A 16,284-nucleotide genomic window follows, 5' to 3' on the forward strand; every position below is an offset into this window, starting at 1 on the left:
TAGACTATTGAAACAGGGCCTGAGAGTAGAGGAAGGAGGTACTATTAGACTATTGAAACAGGGCCTAGGAGTAGAGGAAGGAGGAACTATGAGACTATTGAAACAGGGCCTGAGAACAGAGGAAGGAGGTACTATGAGACTATTGAAACAGGGCCTGAGAACAGAGGAAGGAGGTACTATGAGACTATTGAAACAGGGCCTGAGAACAGAGGAAGGAGGTACTAATAGACTATTGAAACAGGGTCTAGGGGTAGAGGAAGGAGGTACTAATAGACTATTGAAAGAAAATGAGGTAATTTTCATTTGGAAAATATCCCATTACAGTGAGGGAAGGACAATTTAGAGATTTATGTTACAGCTAAATAACCATTCCCACATTGCAAACATTCCCTTACTAAATAGACAATGATCATTAGTCTGACAAACTCAGGCTTTCCCGTTATACTTTGACAAGACTGGCGGTTTACATGAAATTACCCAGAGGCTGTAAATTGAGCCTAATTGGGAATTAAGATAGTTAAGACATTAACTTTTACGGAAGGTAATGCTGAGCGATTAGTGCTTTTTTGAGGTAATTTCGGTTAGGGTTTGGTTATTAAAAAAAAAAATTCCCAAAGTTGGTTTTGTTAAAAAAAAATATGCTTAAATGCATTATGAAATAATTACATTATAATGATTGTAGAGCTTTTTAATGGAAATTCCAAAGACCAAAAATAGTGAACATTCAATTGCCAAAACATTGAAAATATTCCATTGTCTCTGTCAGGTCCACATTGGGTAGACATCAACAGAGAAACAGGAAATGACTATGAAATAATATTTCAGTTGTGTATATTACTTAGGTTTTATGTCATGACTTTATTCATGTTCATTCCTTAAAGTCATCATCTCTGCTCAGGCAATATCAGCCAGCCAGATCATCTAGGTTATCTCTGTGCTCTCCTTAAAGTCATCATCTCTGCTCAGGCAGTATCAGCCAGCCAGATCATCTAGGTTATCTCTGTGCTCTCCTTAAAGTCATCATCTCTGCTCAGGCAGTATCAGCCAGCCAGATCATCTAGGTTATCTCTGTTCTCTCCTTAAAGTCATCATCTCTGCTCAGGCAGTATCAGCCAGCCAGATCCTCTAGGTTATCTCTGTGCTCTCCTCAAAGTCATCATCTCTGCTCAGGCAGTATCAGCCAGCCAGCCAGATCATCTAGGTTATCTCTGTGCTCTCCTCAAAGTCATCATCTCTACTCAGGCAGTATCTCTAGAGAAATGGCGCCTTGGCCTAAAAAATAAACATTAAAACATAAAAAAAAAATGGAAATCAAGTAATTGAACCGACGTCAGTCAATTAGTTGTTTAATAACAGAAAGATCAAAATGAAATTTAAGTTTAATCACTCAGCACTGACGGACAAATTCACCTCAGGTAATTATCTGAAGGTGATTAGTCAAGGTCTAGGAAGCAGCCCACATAACGTTGTCGGTTTAGGTTGCAGCGACATTTCAATAACGTTACAATAAGCTCCTTCTGGTGTGCAATCGTGAAGGATTACCGTCTCCAGAAAGTCATTTCCACTGGCAATTAAAGCTAGAGAAAGCTCATCTCCTGGCAAAAACCCCTCAATCTATTCTCCACTACAGTAACTGACTGGATACAACCGAATGGATCAACTAACAGCAGGAGGATAAAAGGAAAAATAAATTTGCTGGGAGTAATTTGTTGGCCTTTTCAAACTGCACGTCTTTCCTCCTGTCCATCTCGCCCTGCAGAAAAACTTTCTGGTAACACTTTCTATGACGCACGCACACATAATGCCTTATTCTGCATCTATAAAGCCTTATTCTGCATCTATAAAGCCTTATTCTGCATCTAAAATGCCTTATTCTGCATCTATAAAGCCTTATTCTGCATCTATAAAGCCTTATTCTGCATCTATAATGCCTTATTCTGCATCTATAAAGCCTTATTCTGCATCTATAAAGCCTTATTCTGCATCTATAAAGCCTTATTATGCATCTATAATGCCTTATTCTGCATCTATAAAGCCTTATTCTGCATCTATAAAGCCTTATTCTACATCTAAAATGCCTTATTCTGCATCTATAAAGCCTTATTCTGCATCTATAAAGCCTTATTCTGCATCTATAAAGCCTTATTCTGCATCTATAAAGCCTTATTCTGCATCTATAAAGCCTTATTCTGCATCTATAATGATCTGTTGATCCATGCAGTGAATCTGTTATTCACTGCATTTATATGGGCTGATAGCAGTAAGGCCAAATAACAATTTTCCTCATATACTATTTCTACATTGTAGAATTATTATTAAAACAATGAAATAACACATATGGAATAATGTAGTAACCAAAAAAGTGTTAAACAATTCAAAATATATGTTATATTTGAGATTCTTCAAAGTAGCCACCCTTCTCCTTAACGACAGCTTTGCACACTCTTGGCATTCTCTCAACTAGCTTCATGGGGTAGTCATCTGGAATGCATTTCAATAAATAGGTGAGCCTTGTTAAAAGTAAAAAATGCATTTGAGCGAATCAGTTGTGTTGTGACAAGGTAAAAGACCAAGTCCATATTATGGCAAGAACAGCGCAAATAAGCAAAGAGAAATGACAGTCCATCCTTACTTTAAGACATGAAGGTCAGTCAATCCGGAGAATGTTCAAAAACGTTGAAAGTTTCTTTAAGTGCAGTCGCAAAAACCATCAAGCGCTATGATGAAACTGGCTCTCATGAGGACCGCCACAGGAAAGGAAGACCCAGAGTTCCCTCTGCTGCAGATGATAAGTTCATTAGAATTACCAGCCTCAGAATTTGCATCCCAAATAAATGATTCACAGAGTTCAAGAAACAGACACATCTCAACATCAACTGTTCAGAGGAGACTGCATGAATCTGGCCTTTATGGTCAAATTGCTGTAAAGAAATCACTACTAAAGGACACCGATAAGAAGAAGAGACTTGCCTTGGGCCAAGAAACACGAGCAATGGACATTAGATTAGGTGAACGGATTATCTCTGCATGTGTGGTTCTCACTGTGAAGCATGGAGGAGGAGGTGTGATGGTGCTTTGCTAGTGACACTGTCTGTGATGTATTTAGAATTCAAGGCACACTTAACCAGTATGGCTACCACAGCATTCTGAATTGAAACGCCATCCCATCTGGTTTGCGCTTAGTGGGACTATCATTTGTTTTTCAACAGGACAATGACCCAACACACCTCCAGGCTGTGTAAGGGCTATTTGACCAAGAAGGAGAGTAATGGAGTGCTGCATCAGATGACCTGGTCTCCACAATCACCTGACCTCAACCCAGTTGAAATGGTTTTGGATGAGTTTGACCACAGAGTGAAGGAAAAGCAGCCAACAAGTGCTCAGCATATGTGGGAACTCCTTCAAGACTGTTGGAAAAGCTGGTTGAGGTGAAGCTGGTTGAGAGAATGCCAAGAGTGTGCAAAGCTGTCATCAAGGCAAACAGTGGCTACTTGAAGAAACTAAAAAAAAAATATGTTGTTCCACTTCATGATTGTGTCCCACTTGTTGTTGATTCCTCACAAAAAAATACAGTTTTATATGTTTATGTTTGAAGCCTGAAATGTGGCAAAAGGTCGCAAAGTTCAAGGGGGCCGAATACTTTCGCAAGGCACTGTGTGTGTGTATATACAGTGCCTTGCGAAAGTATTCGGCCCCCTTGAACTTTGCGACCTTTTGCCACATTTCAGGCTTCAAACATAAAGATATAAAACTGTATTTTTTTGTGAAGAATCAACAACAAGTGGGACACAATCATGAAGTGGAACAACATTTATTGGATATTTCAAACTTTTTTAACATATCAAAAACTGAAAAATTGGGCGTGCAAAATTATTCAGCCCCTTTACTTTCAGTGCAGCAAACTCTCTCCAGAAGTTCAGTGAGGATCTCTGAATGATCCAATGTTGACCTAAATGACTAATGATGATAAATACAATCCACCTGTGTGTAATCAAGTCTCCGTATAAATGCACCTGCACTGTGATAGTCTCAGAGGTCCGTTAAAAGCGCAGAGAGCATCATGAAGAACAAGGAACACACCAGGCAGGCCCGAGATACTGTTGTGAAGAAGTTTAAAGCCGGATTTGGATACAAAAAGATTTCCCAAGCTTTAAACATCCCAAGGAGCACTGTGCAAGCGATAATATTGAAATGGAAGGAGTATCAGACCACTGCAAATCTACCAAGACCTGGCCGTCCCTCTAAACTTTCAGCTCATACAAGGAGAAGACTGATCAGAGATGCAGCCAAGAGGCCCATGATCATTCTGGATGAACTGCAGAGATCTACAGCTGAGGTGGGAGACTCTGTCCATAGGACAACAATCAGTCGTATATTGCACAAATCTGGCCTTTATGGAAGAGTGGCAAGAAGAAAGCCATTTCTTAAAGATATCCATAAAAAGTGTTGTTTAAAGTTTGCCACAAGACACCTGGGAGACACACCAAACATGTGGAAGAAGGTGCTCTGGTCAGATGAAACCAAAATTGAACTTTTTGGCAACAATGCAAAACGTTATGTTTGGCATAAAAGCAACACAGCTGAACACACCATCCCCACTGTCAAACATGGTGGTGGCAGCATCATGGTTTGGGCCTGCTTTTCTTCAGCAGGGACAGGGAAGACGGTTAAAATTGATGGGAAGATGGATGGAGCCAAATACAGGACCATTCTGGAAGAAAACCTGATGGAGTCTGCAAAAGACCTGAGACTGGGACGGAGATTTGTCTTCCAACAAGACAATGATCCAAAACATAAAGCAAAATCTACAATGGAATGGTTCAAAAATAAACATATCCAGGTGTTAGAATGGCCAAGTCAAAGTCCAGACCTGAATCCAATCGAGAATCTGTGGAAAGAACTGAAAACTGCTGTTCACAAATGCTCTCCATCCAACCTCACTGAGCTCGAGCTGTTTTGCAAGGAGGAATGGGAAAAATTTCAGTCTCTCGATGTGCAAAACTGATAGAGACATACCCCAAGCGACTTACAGCTGTAATCGCAGCAAAAGGTGGCGCTACAAAGTATTAACTTAAGGGGGCTGAATAATTTTGCACGCCCAATTTTTCAGTTTTTGATTTGTTAAAAAAGTTTGAAATATCCAATAAATGTCGTTCCACTTCATGATTGTGTCCCACTTGTTGTTGATTCTTCACAAAAAAATACAGTTTTATATCTTTATGTTTGAAGCCTGAAATGTGGCAAAAGGTCACAAAGTTCAAGGGGGCCGAATACTTTTGCAAGGCACTGTATACACACACACACACACAACATTGAGAGTGGTGTCTTACTTCTCATCTCTGCGTCGTAGCTAAGGGAGGAGGGTTTGTGGACACGATACTGTTTGAGCAGCTTCTTGTCCCAGGCTCCACAGTTTAGAGGGTTGCCCAGCCGGAGGAACTCTCTGCGGGGGAGAAACAATATGAATTTTTTTTTTAATTATCTTGGTGTGACAAGAAAACATACATAGACAAGATGTGCATGTTGAATCCCAGTGGATGACACATGAAAACACTTATTTCCAAAGTGATCACTTGATCACATGGCATTTCACTTCAACATGGACGCATTTCCCCCTTGAAGAACAATAAACATCCTTGCAGACTCGGCCTTAATTGTGTACAGTATCCAGAGGACTGACTATCTCTCTGTTACAGTATCCAGAGGACTGACTATATCTCTGTTACAGTATCCAGAGGACTGACTATATCTCTGTTACAGTATCCAGAGGACTGACTATATCTCTGTTACAGTATCCAGAGGACTGACTATATCTCTGTTACAGTATCCAGAGGACTGACTATATCTCTGTTACAGTATCCAGAGGACTGACTATATCTCTGTTACAGTATCCAGAGGACTGACTATATCTCTGTTACAGTATCCAGAGGACTGACTATATCTCTGTTACAGTATCCAGAGGACTGACTATATCTCTGTTACAGTATCCAGAGGACTGACTATATCTCTGTTACAGTATCCAGAGGACTGACTATATCTCTGTTACAGTATCCAGAGGACTGACTATATCTCTGTTACAGTATCCAGAGGACTGACTATATCTCTGTTACAGTATCCAGAGGACTGACTATATCTCTGTTACAGTATCCAGAGGACTGATTATATCTCTGTTACAGTATCCAGAGGACTGACTATATCTCTGTTACAGTATCCAGAGGACTGACTATCTCTCTGTTACAGTATCCAGAGGACTGACTATCTCTCTGTTACAGTATCCAGAGGACTGACTATTGAATGTGTGATTGAATAATGAAATATTAACTTTGGTCTGGTATGTGAAAAGTCTTCACAGAGGAGAACTCTGAAGATATATCTATATGGGAAGAGAAAGGGGGGATACCTAGTCAGTTGTCCAACTGAAAGGTATACCTAGTCAGTTATAATGGTTTTACCACAGCTACAACACTATTACAAGGGAAAGGGGGGTACCTAGTCAGTTATAATGGTTTTACCACATCTACAACACTATTAAAAGGGATAGGGGGATACCTAGTCAGTTATAATGGTTTTACCACAGCTACAACACTATTAAAAGGGAAAGGGGGGTACCTAGTCAGTTATAATGGTATTACCACAGCTACAACACTATTAAAAGGGGGATACCTAGTCAGTTATAATGGTTTTACCACAGCTATAACACTATTAAAAGGGGGGTACCTAGTCTGTTATAATGGTTTTACCACAGCTACAACACTATTAAAAGGGGGGTACCTAGTCAGTTATAATGGTTTTACCACAGCTACAACACTATTAAAAGGGGGGTACCTAGTCAGTTATAATGGTATTACCACAGCTACAACACTATTAAAAGGGAAAGGGGGGTACCTAGTCAGTTATAATGGTATTACCACAGCTACAACACTATTAAAAGGGGGGTACCTAGTCAGTTATAATGGTTTTACCACAGCTACAACACTATTAAAAGGGGGATACCTAGTCAGTTATAATGGTATTACCACAGCTACAACACTATTAAAAGGGGGGTACCTAGTCAGTTATAATGGTATTACCACAGCTACAACACTATTAAAAGGAAAAGGGGGGTACCTAGTCAGTTATAATGGTTTTACCACAGCTACAACACTATTAAAAGGGATAGGGGGATACCTAGTCAGTTATAATGGTTTTACCACAGCTATAACACTATTAAAAGGGGGGTACCTAGTCAGTTATAATGGTTTTACCACAGCTATAACACTATTAAAAGGAAAAGGGGGGTACCTAGTCAGTTATAATGGTTTTACCACAGCTACAACACTATTAAAAGGGGGGTACCTAGTCAGTTATAATGGTTTTACCACAGCTACAACACTATTAAAAGGGAAAGGGGGGTACCTAGTCAGTTATAATGGTTTTACCACAGCTACAACACTATTAAAAGGGAAAGGGGGGTACCTAGTCATTTATAATGGTTTTACCACAGCTACAACACTATTAAAAGGGGGGTACCTAGTCAGTTATAATGGTTTTACCACAGCTACAACACTATTAAAAGGGAAAGGGGGGTACCTAGTCAGTTATAATGGTTTTACCACAGCTACAACACTATTAAAAGGGAAAGGGGGGTACCTAGTCATTTATAATGGTTTTACCACAGCTACAACACTATTAAAAGGGGGGTACCTAGTCATTTATAATGGTTTTACCACAGCTACAACACTATTAAAAGGGGGGTACCTAGTCTGTTATAATGGTTTTACCACAGCTATAACACTATTAAAAGGGAAAGGGGGGTACCTAGTCAGTTATAATGGTTTTACCACAGCTACAACACTATTAAAAGGGGGGTACCTAGTCATTTATAATGGTTTTACCACAGCTACAACACTATTAAAAGGGGGGTACCTAGTCTGTTATAATGGTTTTACCACAGCTATAACACTATTAAAAGGGAAAGGGGGATACCTAGTCAGTTATAATGGTTTTACCACAGCTACAACACTATTAAAAGGGGGGTACCTAGTCTGTTATAATGGTTTTACCACAGCTATAACACTATTAAAAGGGAAAGGGGGATACCTAGTCATTTATAATGGTTTTACCACAGCTACAACACTATTAAAAGGGGGGTACCTAGTCTGTTATAATGGTTTTACCACAGCTATAACACTATTAAAAGGGATAGGGGGATACCTAGTCAGTTATAATGGTTTTACCACAGCTATAACACTATTAAAAGGGGGGTACCTAGTCAGTTATAATGGTTTTACCACAGCTATAACACTATTAAAAGGAAAAGGGGGGTACCTAGTCAGTTATAATGGTTTTACCACAGCTACAACACTATTAAAAGGGGGGTACCTAGTCAGTTATAATGGTTTTACCACAGCTACAACACTATTAAAAGGGAAAGGGGGGTACCTAGTCAGTTATAATGGTTTTACCACAGCTACAACACTATTAAAAGGGAAAGGGGGGTACCTAGTCATTTATAATGGTTTTACCACAGCTACAACACTATTAAAAGGGGGGTACCTAGTCAGTTATAATGGTTTTACCACAGCTACAACACTATTAAAAGGGAAAGGGGGGTACCTAGTCAGTTATAATGGTTTTACCACAGCTACAACACTATTAAAAGGGAAAGGGGGGTACCTAGTCATTTATAATGGTTTTACCACAGCTACAACACTATTAAAAGGGGGGTACCTAGTCATTTATAATGGTTTTACCACAGCTACAACACTATTAAAAGGGGGGTACCTAGTCTGTTATAATGGTTTTACCACAGCTATAACACTATTAAAAGGGAAAGGGGGGTACCTAGTCAGTTATAATGGTTTTACCACAGCTACAACACTATTAAAAGGGGGGTACCTAGTCATTTATAATGGTTTTACCACAGCTACAACACTATTAAAAGGGGGGTACCTAGTCTGTTATAATGGTTTTACCACAGCTATAACACTATTAAAAGGGAAAGGGGGATACCTAGTCAGTTATAATGGTTTTACCACAGCTACAACACTATTAAAAGGGGGGTACCTAGTCTGTTATAATGGTTTTACCACAGCTATAACACTATTAAAAGGGAAAGGGGGATACCTAGTCATTTATAATGGTTTTACCACAGCTACAACACTATTAAAAGGGGGGTACCTAGTCTGTTATAATGGTTTTACCACAGCTATAACACTATTAAAAGGGAAAGGGGGATACCTAGTCATTTATAATGGTTTTACCACAGCTACAACACTATTAAAAGGGAAAGGGGGGTACCTAGTCTGTTATAATGGTTTTACCACAGCTACAACACTATTAAAAGGGAAAGGGGGATACCTAGTCAGTTATAATGGTTTTACCACAGCTACAACACTATTAAAAGGGGAGTACCTAGTCATTTATAATGGTTTTACCACAGCTACAACACTATTAAAAGGGGGGTACCTAGTCAGTTCAAATGGTTTTACCACAGCTACAACACTATTAAAAGGAAAAGGGGGGTACCTAGTCAGTTATAATGGTTTTACCACAGCTACAACACTATTAAAAGGGAAAGGGGGGTACCTAGTCAGTTATAATGGTTTTACCACAGCTACAACACTATTAAAAGGTAAAGGGGGGTACCTAGTCAGTTATAATGGTTTTACCACAGCTATAACACTATTAAAAGGGGGGTACCTAGTCAGTTATAATGGTTTTACCACAGCTACAACACTATTAAAAGGGGGGTACCTAGTCAGTTATAATGGTGTTACCACAGCTACAACACTATTAAAAGGGGGGTACCTAGTCAGTTATAATGGTTTTACCACAGCTACAACACTATTAAAAGGGAAAAGGGGGTACCTAGTCAGGGGATTCGATCTAGCAACCTTTCAGTTACTGGCCCAACGCTCTAACCACTAGGCTACCTGCTGGTTACTAGTCCAACGCTCTAACCACTAGGCTACCTGCTGGTTACTAGTCCAACGCTCTAACCACTAGGCTACCTGCTGGTTACTAGTCCAACCCTCTAACCACTAGGCTACCTGCTGGTTACTAGTCCAACCCTCTAACCACTAGGCTACCTGTATGATCTCTGTGGTAACTGCCCTCTGAGGATAACTCTGATGCTCTCTATATAGATGTAGGATCTCTGTGGTAATTGCCCTCTGAGGATACCTCTGATGCTCTCTATATAGATGTAGGATCTCTGTGGTAACTGCCCTCTGAGGATAACTCTGATGCTCTCTATATAGATGTAGGATCTCTGTGGTAATTGCCCTCTGAGGATACCTCTGATGCTCTCTATATAGATGTAGGATCTCTGTGGTAATTGCCCTCTGAGGATACCTCTGATGCTCTCTATATAGATGTAGGATCTCTGTGGTAACTGCCCTCTGAGGATAACTCTGATGCTCTCTATATAGATGTAGGATCTCTGTGGTAATTGCCCTCTGAGGATACCTCTGATGCTCTCTATATAGATGTAGGATCTCTGTGGTAACTTGTCCTCTGAGGATACCTCTGATGCTCTCTATATAGATGTAGGATCTCTGTGGTAATTGCCCTCTGAGGATACCTCTGATGCTCTCTATATAGATGTAGGATCTCTGTGGTAACTTGAATCTGGACAAGGTGAACTCTGAATTACTCTATACCGCAAAAAGGTTTTCATTGTCTTCTCAGCAATTCTGTCTCATTCCCATTGGTCTCATCTGCCACACAAGTCATTAAATGCTGTGACTCTCTGTGGAGACTGGGCCTTGGTGGTCAGGTTACTCTGTGAACTTGGTATTGTTTAATTGGTCAACGGTGGCTGATTTTGTGTTGAAAAAGTCACCTTTTTCACCTTCAGTTGTTCTAAATGGAATGAAATGTATTTTGTTCTCTCTCTCTCTCTCTCTTATCCTGTATCAGGTCCAAGGAGGAAGGATGGGATGATCCATTCTTATTTCCTAGACATCTAAAAGGCATCTCTTTGTTCACGTTTTGTCCTTGTAAGTCAACTTTCGTATCTATACGCTTAAAATAATGCCTCTTAATGCTTTGTACATTACGCCGTTATGCCTTGTGTTATGAATCAATAGATTTTTTTTTTGACCAAGTCATTAAATAATACTTGCTTTGATATTTGGCTTCTCATGACCAGTCCTTGACCTTAATCAGCGAAACACAGTATACTTTATGGCACACGGTCCAACTGTAGTCTCTTGCATATTGCTAATTATCTTACGGAGTAAAATAAACATTTTAAATGGGCTAATTGATTCATTTTATTATGAATTGATTCATTGTTTGAGTCTACAGAGGAGAAACAGGAGAGTCAACAGAGGATCATTGTTCATTTTTATAAGAAAGAAAGTCAGATGACTTCTTCTCTGGCTCTGTGTGTCTGTGTCTGTGTCTGTGTGTGTGTGTGTGTGTGTGTCTCGAGCCCAACTGTCTGTATCCTATCCTGCATCACAGCTGACCGGCCATGCAGCAAATTAGGCCAACTGTGACTCCACCCAGACTCCTCTAAATAATAATAAAACCTGTCAAAGCCGATTCTTTCCCTTTTATGTAGAAGAGTCATCGACATCATTAAGAGTTTATTAGGGGGGGTTATGCCATCCCTTAGTGACAGAGAGCTCTGTTTACTATTTGTGTGCAATTAAATGTTTTAGAGGTAAATGGACTTATAATGATGTGCCACATCTAGTCCTGCGGTGTGTGTGTGTGTGTGTGAGTGAGTGAGTGAGTGAGTGAGTGAGTGAGTGACAAAGAGAGAGTGTGTGTGTGTGAGTGAGTGAGTGAGTGAGTGAGTGAGTGAGTGACAAAGAGAGAGTGTGTGTGAGTGAGTGAGTGAGTGAGTGAGTGAGTGAGTGAGTGAGTGACAAAGAGAGAGTGTGTGTGTGTGAGTGAGTGAGTGAGAGACTCTGTCTGACTGCATCCCACCCTCACCTCAGGGCCATAGGCTGCAGGGCCTGTGAGGCCAGCCTCTCAAACATCCTCTGCAGGGGCGGGTGTAGGGGGTGTTCCTCGTCTCCCAGGGCCAGGCTGCAGCGCTGCAGTAGTCTGCTGTGGAGACCTGCTTCACACAGGATCTGCTGGTTTCTCTCACTGTGGACCAGCAGCTGCAGGATGTTAGCTACTGCTAGCTGAAGGTCCAGAGCATGCTAGGTAGGGAGAGGGAGGGAGGGAGGGAAGGGAAATGAATAGTTTTGGTGTCTTTAACGTTTGTGACAGACGAGCTGAACCCTTGGAGCATCTTGCTGAAGGGTAACTCTGTCATAGACTAGTGTTATGACACAGCTAAACCAGGAACATACACAGATATTCAGACATGTACAACTCTTAGGGAGGAAATGGAACTCTTGTACAACTCTTGTTCCTCATTCACCTCATTTTTGGACTAAGAGGAAATGGTAGTAAACTTTATTCAATTTTTACCGACTAGTACCACTGAGAGAAAGTAACACATTCATCCTGAGACCAGGGACACAAGAAGTGGGTGTGGCCTCCTCGGCACTTCCTTACCTCTGGTTGGCTGTCGGAGCTGACGGAGGCCAGCAGGTCCAACATTGCTAGCCCCGCCCCAGGGTGGATGACCACCGAGTCCGAGGAGGAGGAAGAGTTGGCCAGTTGTAGTTTCATGTTTAGGTCCGTCAAGGCTCGGACCCCTGCAGGGGGGCCTGATGTGCCCTGGTAGCCGTGCCTGTGTTTTCGGTGACAGTAAGTTAGTAGTTAGTGACAGTCAACAGTTTCCTGTGTGTATCAAGAATGGCCCACCACCTAAAGAACATCCAGCCAACTAGACACAACTGTGGGAAGCATTGGAGTCAACATGGGCCAGCATCCCTGTGGAATTCTTTCAACACCTTGTAGAGTCAACATGGGCCAGCATCCCTGTGGAACGCTTTCGACACCTTGTAGAGTCAACATGGGCCAGCATCCCTGTGGAACGCTTTCGACACCTTGTAGAGTCAACATGGGCCAGCATCCCTGTGGAACGCTTTCGACACCTTGTAGAGTCAACATGGGCCAGCATCCCTGTGGAACGCTTTGGACACCTTGTAGAGTCAACATGGGCCAGCATCCCTGTGGAACGCTTTGGACACCTTGTAGAGTCAACATGGGCCAGCATCCCTGTGGAACGCTTTCAACACCTTGTAGAGTCAACATGGGCCAGCATCCCTGTGGAATGCTTTCGACACCTTGTAGAGTCAACATGGACCAGCATCCCTGTGGAATGCTTTCGACACCTTGTAGAGTCAACATGGGCCAGCATCCCTGTGGAACGCTTTGGACACCTTGTAGAGTCCATGTCCCCGACGAATTGATGCTGTTCTGGGGGCAAACGGAGGTACAACTCAATATTAAGAAGGTGTTCTTAATGTTCGCTATACTCAGTATCTATTGGGGACTACCTAAATAAAGTGTTGCCAAAATATTGTGGGGTTGAGTCCGATGAGAGGGAAAATAAATCCAAAATTGATGTCCTAATCTTTCCTTTCAAAAAGGGATCATGGAATAAAATCACCTATTTTGCTAAACTCTTGGATTTTTACTTTGCAAACTGAAATGTTGATTAACGAAAGTGTCTCTGTAAAAGTGATTAAAACATGAAGAGATTAAACACGAGAGGTTTAAAGGTTTAAGTCAGTTTAGAGTTGACACTGACTCACACCCAGGCCGTTATTCATTTAATTAGAGAAAAATAGCCACGTTGATGCAGTCATGGAAGTGATACAACCGGTGGGTTGGTTTCCCCTACAGAGCAGTGAGGAGAGAGGGCTTTAAAGGAAGGGGTCAGCAGAACCAGGATGAAAAGAGAGAGAGAGAACACAGAGAGGGGAGAGAGAACGAGAGGGAGGATAAGAGAGAGAGAGAGAGAGAGAGAGAGAGAACAAAGAGAGGGGAGAGAGAACGAGAGGGAGGATGAGAGAGAGAGAGAGAGAGAGAGAACAAAGAGAGGGGAGAGAGAACGAGCGGGAGGATAAGAGAGAGAGAGAGAGAGAGAGAGAGAACAAAGAGAGGGGAGAGAGAACGAGCGGAAGGATAAGAGAGAGAGAGAAAGAAATAGGTCAGAATGCAAAGAACAAGAGGAGAGGAATTCACATAACATAGCAGCAATAGTTGACATAAGGGAGAGGAGAGAGCAACATGACATAGCAGCAACAGCTGACATAAGGGTAAGAGAGCTACATGACATAGCAGCAATAGCTGACATAAGGGAAATGGAGCTACATGACATAGCAGCAATAGCTGACATAAAGGAAAGAGAGCTACATGACATAGCAGCAATAGCTGACATAAGGGAAAGAGAGAGGAGAGAGCAACATGACATAGCAGCAACAGCTGACATAAGGGTAAGAGAGCTACATGACATAGCAGCAATAGCTGACATAAGGGAAAGGGAGCTAGCTACATGACATAGCAGCAATAGCTGACATAAGGGAGAGGAGAGAGCTACATGACATAGCAGCAACAGCTGACATAAGGGAAAGATAGCAGCAATAGCTGACATAAGGGAAAGAGAGCTACATGACATAGCAGCAATAGCTGACATAGGGGAAAGAGAGAGTAGCATGACAGAGGAAAAGGAGCGAAAGAGCGGGATGAGGAAGAGGAGTGCAGAGCGCAGTAGCTACCTCTTCCTGGCGAGCGCTGGCGTACCCCAGGGGGATGGCAGGGAGGTCTCGTGAGTGAGGCAGGGGGGAACCTGCTCCGCACGACTGAACACAGCACACACACACATTCAGGACACACACACACACAGACAAACATGGATGGACAAGAGTAGCACACAGCCCAAACACACAGCCAGGCAGTGCCAAAGATTAGAGGAGAAAAATAGAGAAAGAGAGGAAAGAGAGAAAAGAGGAAGATGTTAGTTAGAAGGCTGAAAGAAAAGAGCGCTCAGAGCATAGCTAGCTAGCACACTACAAGGAGGCTAATGTTACCAGGAGGCTAATTTTACAGCACACTACAAGGAGGCTAATGCTACCAGGAGGCTAATGCCACAGCACACTACAAGGAGGCTAATGCTACCAGGAGGCTAATTATACAGAACACTACAAGGAGGCTAATGCTACCAGGAGGCTAATGCTACAGCTCACTACCAGGAGGCTAATGCAACAGCACACTACCAGGAGGCTAATGCTACAGCTCACTACCAGGAGGCTAATGCTACAGCTCACTACCAGGAGGCTAATGCTACAGCTCACTACCAGGAGGATAATGCTACAGCTCACTACCAGAAGGCTAATGCTACAGCTCACTACCAGGAGGCTAATGCTACAGCTCACTACCAGGAGGCTAATGCTACAGCTCACTACCAGGAGGCTAATGCTACAGCTCACTACCAGGAGGCTAATGCTACAGCTCACTACCAGGAGGCTATTGCTACAGCTCACTACCAGGAGGCTAATGCTACAGCTCACTACCAGGAGGCTAATGCTACAGCTCACTACCATGAGGCTAATGCTACAGCTCACTACCAGGAGGCTAATGCTACAGCTCACTACCAGGAGGCTATTGCTACAGCTCACTACCAGGAGGCTAATGCTACAGCACATGCATGTGAAGGTTTGGTTACACTACACCAATGTTTCCCAATCCTGGTCCTGGGGGGGTTGATTATTTGAATCATCTGTATAATATAATACCAAAATGTGTGCCCCTTGTGGTACCCAGGACCTTGTTTGGAGAGACCTGCACAACAGTGTGGCAGGTAAGCTCTTCATTCACAAGGCAACACAGCCCAGTCAAAACTGCACAACTGCATTGAGGTATGTGAGTCACTGTTTTGAGTCTCAGACGTGATCCGAGAGGAACTCGATATCTAAATCTGTGGGGGCTTTGCATCGATGAATCTGTGACTTGTTCGTCGGAGCTTTGATTGTCACGGGATGTATTTTCAAGCCAGTTTAAAAACAAATTCTTATTTACTCCGGCCAAACCCGGAAGGCGCCGGGCCAATTTTGCGCCGCCCTATGGAACTTCCAAAATCACGGCCGGATGTGATACAGCCTGGATTCGAACCAGGGACTGTAGTGACGCCTCTTACACTGGTGATGCTGTGCCTTAGACCGCTGCGCCACTCGGGAGCCCATTGATTCAACAACCATTGATTTGGGGTTAGACTCCTTTTGGCCTGTTTGACTCCCTCAACAGGTCAGTGATTGACTCCCTCAACAGGTCAGTGATTGGTTAATCACTGACCTGTTGAGGGAGTCAATCACTGACCTGTTGAGGGAGTCAATCACTGCCCTGTTGAGGGAGTCAATCACTGACCTGTTGAGGGAGTCAATCACT

General features: G+C 42.3%; 1 protein-coding gene across 2 annotated transcripts in view; it reads right to left on the bottom strand.

Moving 5' to 3' along the window:
• wdfy3 (WD repeat and FYVE domain containing 3) overlaps positions 1 to 16,284 on the bottom strand; it is a 247,936-nt gene that overhangs the window by 140,302 nt on the left and 91,350 nt on the right. For both annotated transcript variants that reach the window (XM_090191254.1, XM_090191253.1), the window contains exons 16-19: positions 14,619 to 14,702; positions 12,505 to 12,682; positions 11,929 to 12,143; positions 5,331 to 5,443 (exon numbers count right to left, since the gene is read on the bottom strand). In XM_090191254.1, coding sequence (XP_090047380.1) covers positions 5,331 to 5,443; positions 11,929 to 12,143; positions 12,505 to 12,682; positions 14,619 to 14,702 — 590 coding nt within the window. The remainder of the gene's footprint in view (positions 1 to 5,330; positions 5,444 to 11,928; positions 12,144 to 12,504; positions 12,683 to 14,618; positions 14,703 to 16,284) is intronic.

The sequence above is a fragment of the Oncorhynchus mykiss genome, chromosome 11 (genome assembly GCF_057628025.1).
Source record: "Oncorhynchus mykiss isolate SJ-2025 chromosome 11, ASM5762802v1, whole genome shotgun sequence".
In the NCBI taxonomy this organism is placed as follows: Eukaryota; Metazoa; Chordata; class Actinopteri; order Salmoniformes; family Salmonidae; genus Oncorhynchus; species Oncorhynchus mykiss.